The 15649-nt window shown below is 39.9% G+C and overlaps 3 protein-coding genes across 14 annotated transcripts in view; 1 reads left to right on the top strand and 2 right to left on the bottom strand.

The window, feature by feature from the left end:
- Positions 1-80: 80 nt before the first annotated feature.
- LOC122769115 (probable G-protein coupled receptor 141) lies at positions 81-2536 on the bottom strand. The gene is made up of 2 exons (XM_044025409.1): positions 2197-2536; positions 81-1697 (listed from the first exon to the last, which is right to left on the bottom strand). Exon 2 carries the CDS (start codon positions 1695-1697, stop codon positions 792-794), a length of 906 nt encoding a protein of 301 aa, XP_043881344.1. The 5' UTR covers positions 2197-2536; the 3' UTR covers positions 81-791.
- An 891-nt stretch (positions 2537-3427) lies between these two features.
- Positions 3428-13694, bottom strand: pign (phosphatidylinositol glycan anchor biosynthesis, class N). The gene is made up of 29 exons (XM_044025366.1): positions 13156-13694; positions 12588-12839; positions 12321-12442; positions 12046-12144; positions 11710-11816; positions 11251-11375; positions 10998-11128; positions 10767-10886; positions 10587-10627; positions 10410-10469; positions 10241-10333; positions 10041-10096; positions 9722-9800; positions 9375-9557; positions 9122-9261; positions 8757-8856; positions 8502-8594; positions 7670-7761; positions 7252-7357; positions 7053-7161; positions 6484-6586; positions 6275-6377; positions 5864-5950; positions 5673-5728; positions 5282-5357; positions 5010-5083; positions 4822-4864; positions 4410-4462; positions 3428-4252 (listed from the first exon to the last, which is right to left on the bottom strand). Exons 2-29 carry the CDS (start codon positions 12812-12814, stop codon positions 4129-4131), a joined length of 2802 nt encoding a protein of 933 aa, XP_043881301.1. The 5' UTR covers positions 12815-12839; positions 13156-13694; the 3' UTR covers positions 3428-4128.
- The window catches only part of LOC122768987 (RAB11-binding protein RELCH homolog), a 36478-nt gene continuing 27949 nt past the window's right edge, over positions 7121-15649 (top strand). For 8 of the 12 annotated variants that reach the window (XM_044025236.1, XM_044025275.1, XM_044025283.1 and 5 more), the window contains exon 1: positions 13701-14358. In XM_044025236.1, coding sequence (XP_043881171.1) covers positions 13725-14358 — 634 coding nt within the window. In that variant the 5' untranslated portion in view covers positions 13701-13724. Of the gene's footprint in view, positions 7178-13695; positions 14359-15649 lie in introns of those variants that run through there. The other 4 variants (XM_044025308.1, XM_044025299.1, XM_044025244.1 and 1 more) reach the window with 4 other exon arrangements.

The raw sequence follows: 15649 nt of genomic DNA on the forward strand, positions 1-15649 counted from the left end.
GAACAACACCTTTGAGGGCAGAAGGTAAGAGATCCAAGAGGTGTGAGGTAATGTTTCACAGAATAATGGTGAGAAAGTAATGATTTTGGATATTTATTTCTCCTCTCGGCTGTGTACAAAAGAGGGGGTGAATTATGCAAAATCCAGTCAAACATACAAATAAACATTAGGCATGTCATCATGCATGAGTATGTACATCTTCTCCACTTACATGCCTTTGATATGAAATCATGTGACAAAGGGAAAAGGTACCTCGCCTCCTTAAACACACACTCGCCCACACCAATGTGTTTCCCAGCACCGATGTCAATGATACGGGATCCAGGAGGCTAACGCGGTTATTAAAACCATTTTACGGGCAGCATGGTGCTGCAGTGATGAGCTCTGTGACCTCATTGCCAGTTAGTCCTTGGTTCTGGTTCTGGTTTTCATGTATGTGTGGGTTTTCTCCTGGTGCCCTGCTTGCGGGGTGGGGTGAGGTTATTTGGAGACTGTAGATGAATTGTAGGTGTGAATGTCTGTGTGTTGGTCATGTGATCGGCTGGTGACCTGCCCAGGGTATACAACGCCTATTGCCTCATGTCAGCTGGGATTGGCTCCGGCTCCATCTGCAGTCCTCACTGTGGATGCATTATAAATAATGGACTGTTTGATTTTTTTTTTATGTGCACAGGAAGTTAGCGGCAGCAGTGGGTTTAGTTATCGAGGCTGCACCAAATCTTTGACAACCAATAAAGGGCACGAGATCAACTTAAAATTTTCTCTTGATCTCTTTACAATCAAATGGGCATTCACGAGAAGCACCTTAAGCAGGTTCTCCTCCCCAAGAAAGTGAGCATGTCCAGACAGTTAAACGTGGTCAGACTCAAAAACACCTCATTGACACCCTGCAGGTCTGCAATGTTTTCCAAGTAGTAGAGTCGAAACACATGGTAGGGAATGAAGCAGACCACCATGATTAGAGCAAAGCACAGGCTCTTCAGCTGAGTCCCAAATTCTTGCTGAATGGTACATCCCTGATGATGCTTCCTGTACAGAACCCTCACCACATTGGCTTGGAGCACCGTCAGCACAGTGGCCACCACTATAATCAGTGTGCTTGTGATGTAATTGAACACCTTGGCAGGAAGAGACTCTATATGTCTTCCGAAGTTAAAGCAAGCTGTCTCATTTACCACGGTGCCATTTTTGTCCGTGTTTTTGCCATAGGAAAAGCGGATGATGCACGGAACCACGACGAGCACCATGATCCACACCACCGCGCTGACGAAGAGTGCGTGAATGCGGTATGAGGCCATGTGGTCGGCTTTTTGGTGGAACGTCATGATGCGAGTGATGAGGATGATGACATAGAAGATAAAAGACATGTACATGTGGATGTGAATCATGCTGCTGATCACTTTACACCACCCGAGCCCCAGGCTCCAGTATTGAGTCACATAGTAGTAAATCCTGAAGGGCACGGTGACCAGAAAGATGAAGTGAGCAAAGATGAGGTTGAGTACGGCAATGGAGGTGATGGATGTAGAGCTGGACTTCAGAATGTGCATCATCAGGCTCAGGCTGATGGTGCCAATAACCAGAACCATACAGTCGATAGTCAGGAGGGTCATGGGGTATTCAGCGGCGTCGTTATTTGAGGGTTTGGGTGTGGAATCACTGTTCAGTATGGAACTCCGGTTTACCATGGAATCCATCTTGAATCAAGAAAGAAAAGTAGAGTGATTGAAGTGTAGCTGGCCATCGTTTGTTAAAAAAGAAAAGAAATGAAAGATTTAAAGAAAAGTAAGAGATAGAGAAAATTGTACATCTGATTTAAATTGTTGTTTTATTCTTACACACAGCACATTATATTTAATGTAGTGTGTGGTAGATTTGTTTGTTTTTTTTGCCAATGCTATAATGATTATACAGTATAATTATTTATCAATCACTTTATTGGAACGTATTCAGACAATACGGAAAACATGTATGCCATTTTAAATTCCAATGCAAATTTTATACTTTCATTAAGTAGTGCCAGCAAAATGAAGGAAAAACAAGCCATCAAACACATACGTACGTAGACTAGAACTACAGCTTGTTATGATTAGTCCTTTTATAAGTAATGACACTGTTAACATTTAACTATTTCCAAAATAGCAGTTCTCCTTGTGAATCTGCATCATGAATGAACACTAAATCAAAACTACATACCTTTTAGTTTTAGATGAACTGTTCCTGAAGTGCTCCTGTGAGTGAAAATTGCGTATTAGGAGGTTTGTATGACTTCTACATCAAATTATATCTATTATCAACAGGAAGTGTGAAGTTTTCGATGTGTATTGATGAGCGTTGGAAAAGCCTGGGTTAGCAGACAAGAGCGTCTAGACGTGTGAGTCCGTATCTGCCAGTCCGTCTGTTTTTGTGTCACCAGTCTGCAAATGTCTGTTATGAAAATGTGTCTGGGTGTGTGATGTTGCAAACCACAGTTCAGGTTTGCATATTGTGTGTAAATGTATCGATATGTGTGTGTCCTGTCAGCACGCGCGCACACACACACAAGCAAAACCACAGACCTACTAGCTTCCTCCTTCGGGTCACCTCTCCTCTCGCAGCCGTTACTTTATGCCTGACAATTATTAGCTTTTATGTTGGCTTATGATTGACATGTTTGAGTTGAGTTGTTATTTTTTTGGTCACATGAGATCAGGCACATTAAGTGCATCTTTAGGCCTTTGAGATTTACAATTACAATCTTGTCTTTGCTATATTGCCAAAGGACCCAGCAGCATGATGCAACCAATCCAAGGCAGAAAGAAGAATGATCATCTGACGACTGTTTTGAACTTGGAATTTAAACAGGCTCAAAACTGTGACACATAGAATGAAATGATTGAGAATCTTCAGATACATGTTACGTGTATGTAATTGATACACATAATTGTCCCGATGATCGGCAGGTCAAAGGTTTTAACCTAAAATTGGGTAGCATTTACTGAACTCCTGATATATAATGCACTTATATGCCATTAGAGTCTTGTGTCCTGGCTTTTTAACACATCCCACCTGCTGCATGACACAAATGACACTATTCAAAAGATGAGAAGTGAAAGGGGATGTGGTGATAACACAGCTTTTGAGAAATCGTCACACAAATGTATTTTAACTATTCTAAACTAAAGCTCTCTGTATGTGATGTTCAAGGACTTTTTCGAGTGCACTAATTTCTCTCCTGCCTGGATTTTCTTGAGCCACGAAACATTGTCTTAAATTATAAAGACGGGGCACAACAAAGTCACACAAACAATATTGTAAGATGTCATCAAGATGGAAAGTCTTAAACTTAAAATTAGTGGTTAGACGTCACTTACAATTTGTTGTTTATTGAGCTTTATGTGTCTAAGTACGTCCGAATTGATACAAAAACTGGACATGCTCAATCTTGTTTTATGCTAAATATCACTTTATTTACATTTGCTGTTCTTAGTCCCCATCTCCAGTCTTCTAGAGTACACGGTCACAAACATATTTAAATAACATCCCATTTTCTTACACACAAGGACATAGTTAAGCAGCTTTGCAGGAACTAGTTACACACTTAGTGTTATCAAGTATATCCTGCCGTGGTGGATCATAAATCAGCACTCCTGGCAAAGACATAATTCATAGTCAAATATTCAAGTGGCCTCAGTCAGTTCATCAATGATTAATGCAAAAACAATGTGCTTGGGACACAGACTGGGTGTACAAAAGAATACAGAGCAAACAGTACTGAGCAAATATCTTTGGCTACTCTGGAAAATGTCACATAATTGCCAATTTAAACAGTAAGAGTTGGTTTCCTACAAATCACTTAAAAACATTGAACACAAACACTGACACGAGAAAGTCAAACTTACTATCTGTTGTATACTTGTCCCTTCACTGTCTCATGAAGTCATGTGTTAACTTTGTCAAACATCGACTTTTGGAAGGACTTTCCAAAATCTGTGGTGTTAGAGTTTTGCATAGTACAATGTAGTATACCTACTCCTATAACCGTATCCCTTATATGTAAACCCATGATATTAAAACAAAATGACAGGAAATAGTGTTAGAAAAAAAAACCAAATTAGATCATATTGGTACAAATGTAGATAAGCACATTCAGGGGAAGTGCAACTTGGGTTTCCTCCACAGGATAAGTCTTTTTGAGGTCAGAATGTGGGTGACGACACTGAGGAGCATCAAAAAAATGGTCATGGACATCACTATTACGTAGTGGCTAATGCTGCAAGAGAAGAGACAAAGAGACAAGTTTCTCATGTTATTGTGTAAGCAGGTGCATCGCAAACACATTTAGGGACAGCGTGTGTGTCTACAATATGAGTTATTAAAGTTATTAATTCAGATTTTCACACAATGTTTGTTTTTTTCAGTGAACTTACCTTGTACCAATGTCCAACCAGCTGCCGTAGTCCTGCACCAGGAAGAAAAAATGCTGAGGAAAGGAAATGAAATGTGAGTTTATTATCATATTATTACATTTAATGTATGTTGCACAAGGGTAGGTAGGGTGGCAAGAAGTGTTTATCCCATCAAACCCCTGAACGACTGGGATTTTGTACAGTAGCATTCAATTCTGAAACCTTTTGTGGGAGCTTCTTTGTATTTGCATTAATACTCTTTACGAGTGCAGCGCTGCTGTTGTCGCTGTCTGTCTGTCGCGACCTAAAACAAATCACTTCCCACATTTGTCAATGTAATGTGCATTTGTTTATATTTAAAAGTTATACATAACAGTTTTAACGAAGGAAAAGGGAAGAAGACATAATATCACATTAAAAAAGTAAGCCTTACCAGAGCCATTAAGTCTGAGATGACCAGCACGATGAGGAACAAACTGAAAAACATCAAGGGAGAGAATGAATGAAAGGATAGTAAATATTTTCATATGTTCAGTAAAATGCATCATGCCTACAACAAATTTTTGAGTTGAAATCAAGTTGAAATTGATGCTTCAGTTGTCTTTTTAAAGTGTCTTTTACCTTCTGGATGAGAGCTGTGTTACGACTTGGATGGTCTCAAATGTGCACATTACAATAATGAATGGAATGAGAACCTGTGAGGACAGAGCATAAGATTTAATTATTAAGATATTTAATTGATTCAGAATCATGCTATAACATTCCAATCTATTACAAATAACAAATGCAAACCACAAGAGAGGAAAGCTAACTTAACATGTCCTAGAGAGATACATCATGAGAAATTTACACAGCATATAATGTAAAAAATTGAAGTGTGTGTAACATTGTACCTTCCACATCATCAGCCCTCCCATGATGAAGGGGTTAAAGACAGTCAGGAAACAGTAAACTGATGCTGGGTCAAAGCTAGATTCAAAAGAAGACAACAGAGGAAGTGACTTAAGTTGAGTATTACATTAGTTGAGTGAAGAGTTCTCAGAAATCTGTAACATATCCAAAACTTATGTTTATCATGTCTTGTCTTGAGGACAGATATTGTGATGGCCTCCTTGACTGACATGCTGTGTTTGTATTGTATTCACTACTAATAGACATTTGTTTTACCCACACTGAGACCATGTTTCGCCACATACTGCCCCCCGCCACACAACTTCCTGTGATTTAGCATGCACGCACGCACACACACACACACGCATGCACACACACACACACACACAGTACCTGTTAATTGAAGCAATGTTTCCTGTACCAAAAAATGCAGTTATTATAAAAAATACCTGGAGAAGACCGATAGTCAAAGAAAAGAGCCTCAACAATCTCGAAACACTGAATACATTTATCTTACATTTCTTAAAGAGCATTAAATCATATAACTGTAATATAAACAAGTGTCACTGCTCCAATGAGGATACAAAAAAATAAGATCTTCTGATGTCATCCAACTTCAGCTGTCGGATCTTGGCAATGTCGATGTTAGCAGAGAAATCAATAATGGAGAGCTGGAAGACAAGAAGCAAACGCACACACACAACCCGTTAATTCACTCAAAAACATGATAATGATCCAAGAAGTCAAGAACATTTCATAGATCTTTATGTAAACCTGCTTCACAGATTATAGTTTGTTATCTTGTTATCACTAATAAGGGTTTCACTTGGAGAGGAAACTGCTTTGCTTTAGACCAGAGGTACTTTCCAGTATAACATTAACACAAAATAGGCGTTACGTTAATTTCTAGATCCTCTGACTACTGATATTTGATCCATTCTGTCATGTGCTGTAGTTCGCACTGCTTAACAAAATCTTACACATGATGTCCTCACCTCTTCTCTGACAGAGACACCCTGTGCAAGCATAGCTTCCTGTTCAATGTTGATCCACACAAACATCAACCAAGATAACACAGGCAGGAACAAGGCCTCTGATCTAGGAGTGATAAAACACACATTAAAAGTGTTTTTGTGATGATACATCTCCACTCTACTCAATCCAAAGTGTTAGTGTAGATTGTCTCTATTATAGTCTGTTTTACCCAGTGCTCAACAGCAGGTATGTGGCTGTGAAAGAGAGGAATATGCTGAGGAGTCGATGGAAAAGACGAGTAGAGCTCAACAACGGAACCAACATAGAAGATCCTAAGCAGAGACCAGAGAAAGAAATGCATGTTAGGGCATAAGTATATATATATGTACTGCTCACTTTATTAGCTACAGGTGACACCTAAAAATGGCAGGGTTGGCACCCAGTTTGGTCTTATGTTGCTAAAAAATCTGCTTCAAGGTTGAACTTATTGTGCTTTCAGAGATAGTCATCTTCATACCTTGGTTGTAACAAGTGGTTATGTGAGTTACTCGAAAGCGAGTTGCTGACAAGTGATATGTCGATCAGGTATTTGCGTTAAAAAGCAGTTACAGGTGTATCTAATAAAGTGACTAACTAGTTATTGACTAACTAAAATCATTTAATATTTAATCACCATTTAAAAATAGTACATGAATAATAAATACAAATGATTTAATGTCATATGTGGACATATTTATAATGTGGACGAGTCTCCTGCACTGTGTGTTCTCAGATACCCGCTCATGCACATCCACCTACCTAATGTGATCCAGCTGATGATCTGATTAAAAAGTGGCAGGCCCTGTTTTTGCTGCAGACTGGAGTGAGTGAAGGATGGCATGTATGCACACACTGCCACATGGAGCATCTGTTGAGTTTGACAGGTAATCATTTATTTCTCACTAACACAATCATCCACACACACACACACACACAGCAAGATATGTGCTGTAGCTACCTGTGTAATGAACTGCTGTCTGTCACCGAGGTGCAGTGGAGTTCTCTGTCGTGATGACCAGAGGTAACACACTGATGTGAAGACAGCGAGTAAACCTGCGCAAGTACTGAGCAAACAACCATAATCTAATTTAATTATCACACATCTTAATTTTGCTTCACGTTACATGTTCTGCTAGTATTTAACACTGTGTCTCTGACAGTAATCAAATCGCTTTTTGTTAAAAAAATAAATAAATACAGTACCACTCTTAACTTGTAATACTTACAAAAAGGATATCATCACTAGAAACAAACTGCATTAAAGCTGACTAACACTGTTTAAAAACTTTTACACTTTATGAATGAATAACCTGAATCTGGTTTCTGTGTTTTGGTCTCATTTCTGATAAATGTAAGCAAATAGAGGAAACACTCACACCAGATGTATGTTAGGCTCTCTGCCCACAACAGGCATCAAAGGGAAAAAAGCCAAAAACAGACAGGCGAGAAACCAACTCACTGAGCGGAACTGCATGGGGGCAGAGAAAATCAGTCAGAGGCTGTATATAGATTCATAATTTAATAAACCAGGTATCAGTCTGACAGTAGATTGGTTATAAATAAGTACAATGGAGGTCAAGACGTGTACACATTTTTTTTTTCTACTTTTCACTTCACTTAACAATTTATTTGTTCATACTGGAGTGATCATTCTTTTACTGTCTTGCTTATAGTTGTCCACATTTGTTTCAAAGGCATCACTGAATCACCTTTAGATTCACGAAGATGTGTGAGTAAAACTCTTTAAAGTGGACATATTATACCCTTTTCCCCCCATTAAAATAGTTCCCTGGTGTCCTAATGAACATGTCAGTGACATGCCTTGGTCAAAATACCATAAGGATGAAGAATCATAGCAGTTCAATAACCCTGCTAAACCCGCCCCTTTCAGAACGCTCGGTTTTCGTGCATGGTCCCTTTATATGCAAATGAGACACAGGCAAACACACATAATATAGAAATTGAAAAAAAAACCAACATATTCAATCAGTTTAGACTTTTCCTATTAATTAAGTTGACCATGATGTAATTAAACATCCATCAGATAATTTAAGTTTCCTGGAAACATGTCATTTTGCCTTGAGTATGGAAAGCAACAAGTACTTGCAAAATGGTATTTGGAAAATGCTAAATAAATGTTTTGCATTTTTCCAACATATGTATTATTCATATGTCAACATAGGAAGCCATGACCGGTGGCATAGTTACCTTAGCTTTGCCAAAAAGTCCTGAGAGAAATGGCCAGAGAGACAGGACAGCCAAGCCCACAGTCAGAATGGCGCGATGGAAGAAACTCACCACCTGGGGGCAGCAAAGGGGAATTTTTATAATCCAGTTTCTGAGCCTGATACATGTTGTGCAAATGGCCAAATGTGCTCTGTTTGGAAATCAAGATTTATGTGTAATGCTGACTAGTAGAAATATGCCTCTACATGTCTATTTCAAGGCATTAAAGGCACCTACCAGTAACTCAATTCCAAATGCCACCAGCACAAAATAGCCAAAACATTTCCACAGAGGAAGAGAGGGCGCAGACTGAATCAAATCCATCAGAATACCAGACCTAAATAGATCATTGAGATTAAATTTCCTCCGAGAGAAAACCGCTTTCATCATTTACATAAGAAAAAAACATGAATTAATACAACACCACATCAAACGACGTAATTAACACCTCAGAAGTTCTATAAGAGACGTGCACAGATGCATGTGGTCAATCAAAGCACTATATTCACAGAGCGTTGAGATAATTAGCATGTATGATTACTAGATAATGTATGAATGTTTTTAATTCATTTTGTATTTTCTCAGATGTCTTTATTACTCACTCTTTTAGGACAGAGTACCATACAGGGACAGGCAGCAGGCAATAAATATAATAGGTAACAGGGCTCCTTTGGATGAGCAGGAACCCAGTGATCACCACGGTCACACACATACACAGCTTCTCCAGAGTGCGGCAGGGCATCTGCAAATGCACACACACAGAAACGTGACCAAGAAAGATGATTTAACAAGGCATTAACTGAGAGGAATTCAAAAAAAGGAAAAGGATAGAGGGGTTAAATTATATGTTCTGACCTTGTTAAGCAGACTGGGATGTCTGATAAGGTTAGCATGAGTCTTAAGTATGACTAAGACAACATATGAGGTCCAGCCTACAAATCCCAGCACCACACTGCAGCCCAGGAAGAACCTGTCATAGGTATGGTAGTAAACCAGGCCCTCCAGGGAGTGGGATATCAGAGACTGGCACAGAGAGATCTGATAAGAAATGTAAAGTTTAAAACAAGAAAGTTGGAAGAGAAGAGCTCATTCAAACCCCAGCTTGTTGAATTTCAACTAGACGACTGCTGGGCTAAATGTTTGTCCATGCTCTTCATGTACCAACAGTATAATCTGCTGATTGTCTTTTCCTTCATACTTACAGCATCATCAAACTTCTCCAGCTGAATCAGCATCCTGGCCTTGAGGATGAACTCTGTTTGTTTTGACTCAGTGAGTTTTCTGGGAAAACAAATTGCAGAAATGTAATCTTCATTGTGATGACTGGTATGCATTCTAACGTCAGAAGATAAAAAAGAAGTCAAAGAAATAAAAACAACAGGGGTAAACAATGACTGTGCTTTCCACAGTGGGAGATATAACCAGAGAGACAGTGACATAAAAACTGTTAATGTTGGCAGTATAACGGCAGCACTTAAAATACCCTTATTACCTACTCCGTAATTCACTAATTGTACTTACTGGTATGGGGTGAAGAGAAAAGACAATGTTGTCTCCTTTTTCTGGGCCATTTTTATCTACAAAAGCACATACACATATACAGTACAAGTGTATAGATCAGTTACCACAGTTCTTACTACCTTTATATGTTGTATATAATTAAAATGTCACCCACAGTTACTCATTATTGTATCAGTAATAGCAGGTTCATGCTGTCATACCTTAAATTGCTCTAGTATTTGAATAGCATTAGTGTACATGCTCTCTGCCTTGAACAGGTCAGTATTGTTGAGGTAGGGAAGAGGTAACACACCCTAAAATGACAAAGATAAGCAGAAGTTATCAAATCGAATGTAAACTCAAATATTCACAGATTATTGCAGAACTTACAACGGAGTTAACAGGAAAGGGCACGCCAATGAGAGAAGCCATTAGGGGAGCAATGTCAGCCTGCATATAACAAAAATAAAAAAGATTTAATTTCACTCCTTCTTATTCTGTTATATCACTGCTTTCTAAACGTAGTACTACAGATGAATTCCAGTAGTGCCAGGCCATGGGTCTTACCTGACTGACATCAACCCGACGGAGATGCTCCAGATTCCAGTCTGAAAATATTATACAAAATGTAACTCTACCTTCTATATTGCACAAGAATATTTTAGTTTACTGTGGTGGAGCTGTATAAATTAGGTCCTTAATTAGAAGCTATAACAACAGACATTTAAGCAACTATGATTTCAGCACCTTGTAGGTATCCATCATCATACTGTTGAGGTGCAGTGACTCCGACGGCTTTCTGAATTCCAGCTCCCCACGCCACTAAAGGGGTGAGTGTCTCAGAGGGGAGGCCTGCACCATGGGAACCTGCAGACACATGAAAGAAAACATCCACGCACTTCAAGAAACGCTATTAAGAGTCTTATTTTTCTTGCAGAAAAATTGAGACATCCACAGACACACAAGCAAGTATCTTACCCCAGTTTGTCATTCCATGATCAGAGGTGAACACATAGGCTGTTCTTCCATCGTAACCAAAGAAATCTTCTACTATAGACACCAACTCAGCAACACCAGTGTCCACAAGACCAATGTTGTCTTGGTACTCCCTGAACACAATTCACAATAGAAAAATGTGAGGAAATGACGCTGAAGAATATGTTAATTTCATTATATATTGCCTAGAACACAATGAAAGTGAATCTAAATAGTCTTTTAACAACTCTCTTACTGTGACATTGGTCTGTGAGCGTGTCCATTTGTGTCTAGGCCCAACAGATGAAGGAAGAACACGTTCTTATCCTGGAGTACAATTGACCTCAGACTTGAATTAGACTTTGCTGACTGAAAGAATGACTGTTAGAAAAATTTAAATGAAGATTTATTTAGGTTTTATTCAAGTGAATAAATCATCACTGATAGTTAGGAATCAATACATTTGTAATGAATATTTTCAATCACACTGCACCATAATCTACTCTAAATGGTTGCATTGCATGCATTACAATGTAGAAATTAAAGTGGACAATTAACTTTACAGAGAACAATACTGACCTACGTAATTAAAAACTCCCAACTCTAGCAGGTTGAAGAGGATTTTTGATTCAGTTTGATTGTAAAATCAAAGAAAACCAAATACAATGTGCAAATTATTTGGACAGTATTATCATAAGTATTTCAAATACTATACTTTGACTTGAGTAAACACCCAGCTGTCGAGCCTGGAGGCATCAGTGGAGGCAAAGTCCTCTTCCTGTGCTGGGTATGTGTTGGTATGCACATGGTCTCCACTGGCACCTGGAGGACAGTTTAGAGATCTTTTGATTCATCAGAAGGATTTTTTTTTTTTTGTACTTATGAAGCAGTTATTATATACTAACATGATATTTATTTATTTATTTTATAGATTCATGCTTTTTACTGGACATACATATACTGCTTAATGTTTAGTGAGCTTCTTCTTTTGATTAATTGTAACTTTCATCTTTCATTAACATTGGTTACACTTGGGTGTGTGTTTGTGTACCTTTGGCAAACATAGGCAGAATATCAGGGCTGCCCCAGCACCAGCTGTGCCTGCTCTCATTGAACACAGAGTCAAACTCTACAGGATTCTCTTTCCAGCCTGTGCACACGAACACACACACACACACACAGGTTAACATATTTACTGTGACAAACCAAAACAAAGGCGATCGCCCACACAGACACATACAAAGCATACAATGTGAGAGCTAAACACTCCCACTCGTTAACCTTTCTCATAGATGTTTCTGTATTGAACTCACTCCTCATTCCTACCTTTAGCTACAGCACTAACATCCTCATAGAAGCCAGCAATGAGAGCAACATGACCAGGCCGAGACTCAGTGGGCACACGTGTGTGTGACACACCCCAGGTTCCCCTCTCCTCAATCACACCCCTTATATTGGGAAACACACACAAACAACAGATAGGATTTATTGACAAATTACATGAAGAGACCCAGTTTGTCAAAGGCACACACAGACTTTTTGCAAATATGCATGTATGCATATTTTATAATAATTTTATATTAGTTTCCAAACCTCAGGTATGGAGCCCGAGATGAGCCATTGGGCAGTAGGGTGAAGAAACTGTCGACTCTAAGGCCATCAGCAATGACCAACACGAGTCTGGAGGCAGGTGGTGCCAGCGGTGTAGTTTGGGGTGTCATGCCATGGACCAGGGGAGAGGTGAAGTAAATGTCAAAGATGGAGATAAAGAAGACTACATGGACTATCAGTCCAATTAGGAAGAAGGTGATCATCCTCATTTTGAATGTCAGCACATAGGCAGGCCTGCAGAACAACATGGAGACAGGGGGTTTAAAGAAGAGAGACTTAAGAAAAGATTTAAGTAAATGTGGACACCAGATAAAAAGGTTAGAGAGAGGCCGGAGAAATGTTTAGCATCAGACAGGTTTAGACAGGTTTTAGGCCATGTAGATTAGTTAAGGAACAAAATAATCCCTCTGATACCACATGCCATTAGTGTGCACAAATAATTAATTTCATAGCTATTTTAAGTTGATTCCATTAGTGTCCATTGTGCCTAATGCCTGACACATTAAACTGGAATGACTACTGAATCTAAAGGCCATGAAACAAGTCTTACCTGTATGTAACGTCAGGTGAATCCGACCATAGAACAGGAAAACACTGTCTTGTATGTGTATTACTGGAAGAGAAGAGCAAACTACTTCCATTTTACTAATTCACAATCAAATTGGTCGTTTATCTTCGTAAACGACCAATTTTAAATACAGAGAAGCCGCGAGACCGACGCTTCGTTCTCGTAAACGAGGTCAACGTAACAGTTTAGTGCGTGCTTTTACAAAACCTCCTGTCCCGCTTTTAAGAAGATTACTTCAAGTCATTTCAGTTACAATGGGAATTCACTTCCTTGTTGTGAATGACGTTGACCTGCGTGGAGACGTTGTTACGGAATTGTGGGTAATGTAGTTGAAATATTTATTTCCCATCGAGCTTTCCTTTGAAATTCACGTCTCCCTTAGTGTTTTTTTTTTTCTTTTTCATAATGAAATTAACTGAGTTATAGTGCAGTTCTGGTGTAAATCGTTGTTTGTGCAGCTTGTGATTCCTTAGCAACACATTAGCTAACGTTTGATATGTGCTGTCAAATGTACCCTGCCCAGTTTTCCGTTCCATATCTACCATCCAATCATGTTCCAGAATCTGACAAAATGGGCGGGCTCTAACGTAAGGGCTCGAGAATTCAGCCAATCATCGCTTCCCATTCTGTCCCCTTGTCAAACCTACCTACCAAACCTAGCTAGCCTTATATCCACTTTGGTAGAAGCGGTTCCGATTAGCTTAGCTGCTAAAAAGCTTTATATTGGAAAAATGGCGTCCGTCAACCCGTTTAATATCAGCGACTCCGATGAAGAGGCTGAACGACGTCCGAATGAAACGGTTGACACAGAGAGGAGCCCAAGCGAGGGAGCGCCAGGGCCGCCACCAGGCAATCCTTTCTCCCCGCCTGCAGACGGCGAGCCTCCGACACTTCTGCTGTCAAGCAACCGAACAAGCCCCAGCGGTGAGGGCATCTCGTTATCGGCCGCTGCAACCTCCGCGATGGCAAGCAGCGCCGAGACACGGGTGTCGGTGGATGTCATTGCTGCTCAGCTAATACGGGACCAATACATCCTCACGGCCCTGGAGTTTCACACTGAACTGTTGGAAGCAGGCAGAGAGCTCCCGAGGCTGAGGGATTATTTCTCCAACCCGGGCAACTTCGAGCGACAGAGCGGCACTCCGCCTGCCAAAGATCAGGTCCTTGGACCTGGTGGACCGCTTAGTAAGTAGCTGCTCAAAAGGCAAATTACGCCAATTTAGCTGTCATGTAGATCTTTCTTTATCTTAAGTAGCTAGCTAGCATTAGCTTAATAGATTGAAGTGGGAAAACCAATCAATCCTGAGCTATCTGCTTGCTGCACCTGCTCGGTCGAGTCGGGCCCACAGCCAACAAGCACGATTTGTGGATCAGCTGTTTTGGCTGTTCGGAGCATCACAGGCTCACGGGAATGTGTGCTACTGTACAGTACACAGAAGATGAATTGGTGATAATGTGGCAGGCCTGTCGTGATCATTATATTGTTATTCAGCCCTGCTGGGAAAAAAAGCCCCCCTACTTTAGCCCATAGAGAGGCCAGAGGTGAAGCTCAATTACAGAAAATTACACAAAGGGATAGAAGTATTGTACTAGGTCACAGTGATGGATACTTGTTGGGGTTTTTTGCAAGTTAAGTGTCTAGAACTGTTGCACCCTCAGACACATTCAGAGCTGCATTATGGGATTACATGGCATGCAAAGTGTCTAAACTCATGAACAAACATGCCATGCAAATAGTAACTATGGTAATTTGTTCAGCCTCAAACTAGGGAAAGCACTCTGGAGCACAAGCCTCCAACAAGGCTGCTCAGTATCCTGAAGCCTCAGTACACTCATGAGGTAAACTAGATCTCGAACAAAGTGCTAGTCATTTCGTCCCTTGGACGCAGTCTACACCTCCAGAAAATGTAAATATCTGGCCTTAACATTTTTGTTACATTTAGTTATTCTGCTTGTAATGCAAACAGAAATGCTGGTGATAGCATAAGCTCCTTGGCAGAGGTAAAACAAATATAGTCTGCTATAAAGCAGCAGAAATTGTAGTCCCTCAAATTTCAACTAAATTGTGGCAGAGCACAGGAGCTTGACATAAACATGAATGGCAGTGTCTGTAAGTAGAGACTTGAAAAAGAAAACATGCATCGAGCACAATGTTTAACAATTGTTTCTGTCTCATTTAAATAATGTAACTTAAAACATCCAGGAGAGAATGGGAGGGAGCTGTGTCTGTGACCCAAATGGTGTTGATAGTGATCTATACTATCTTTTAAACGGACTGAGACACATAAGCAGTGCCTCAACCCCCATCCCTTGCTGATTGTCCTTAAGTAACACAAACAAGTAGATTTTTACACTCTTTATGCTCTAAAATGTCATTCAAGGTATTCAAATAATTTCCTTATTTGTAGGCTGAACAAGCCTAGCGAATGATTTTTCATTGTATAACAAAACTGTGGCTGTTCATCAGCTGAGAGGG

This window comes from Solea senegalensis, linkage group LG1 (genome assembly GCF_019176455.1).
Source record: "Solea senegalensis isolate Sse05_10M linkage group LG1, IFAPA_SoseM_1, whole genome shotgun sequence".
Taxonomy (NCBI): Eukaryota; Metazoa; Chordata; class Actinopteri; order Pleuronectiformes; family Soleidae; genus Solea; species Solea senegalensis.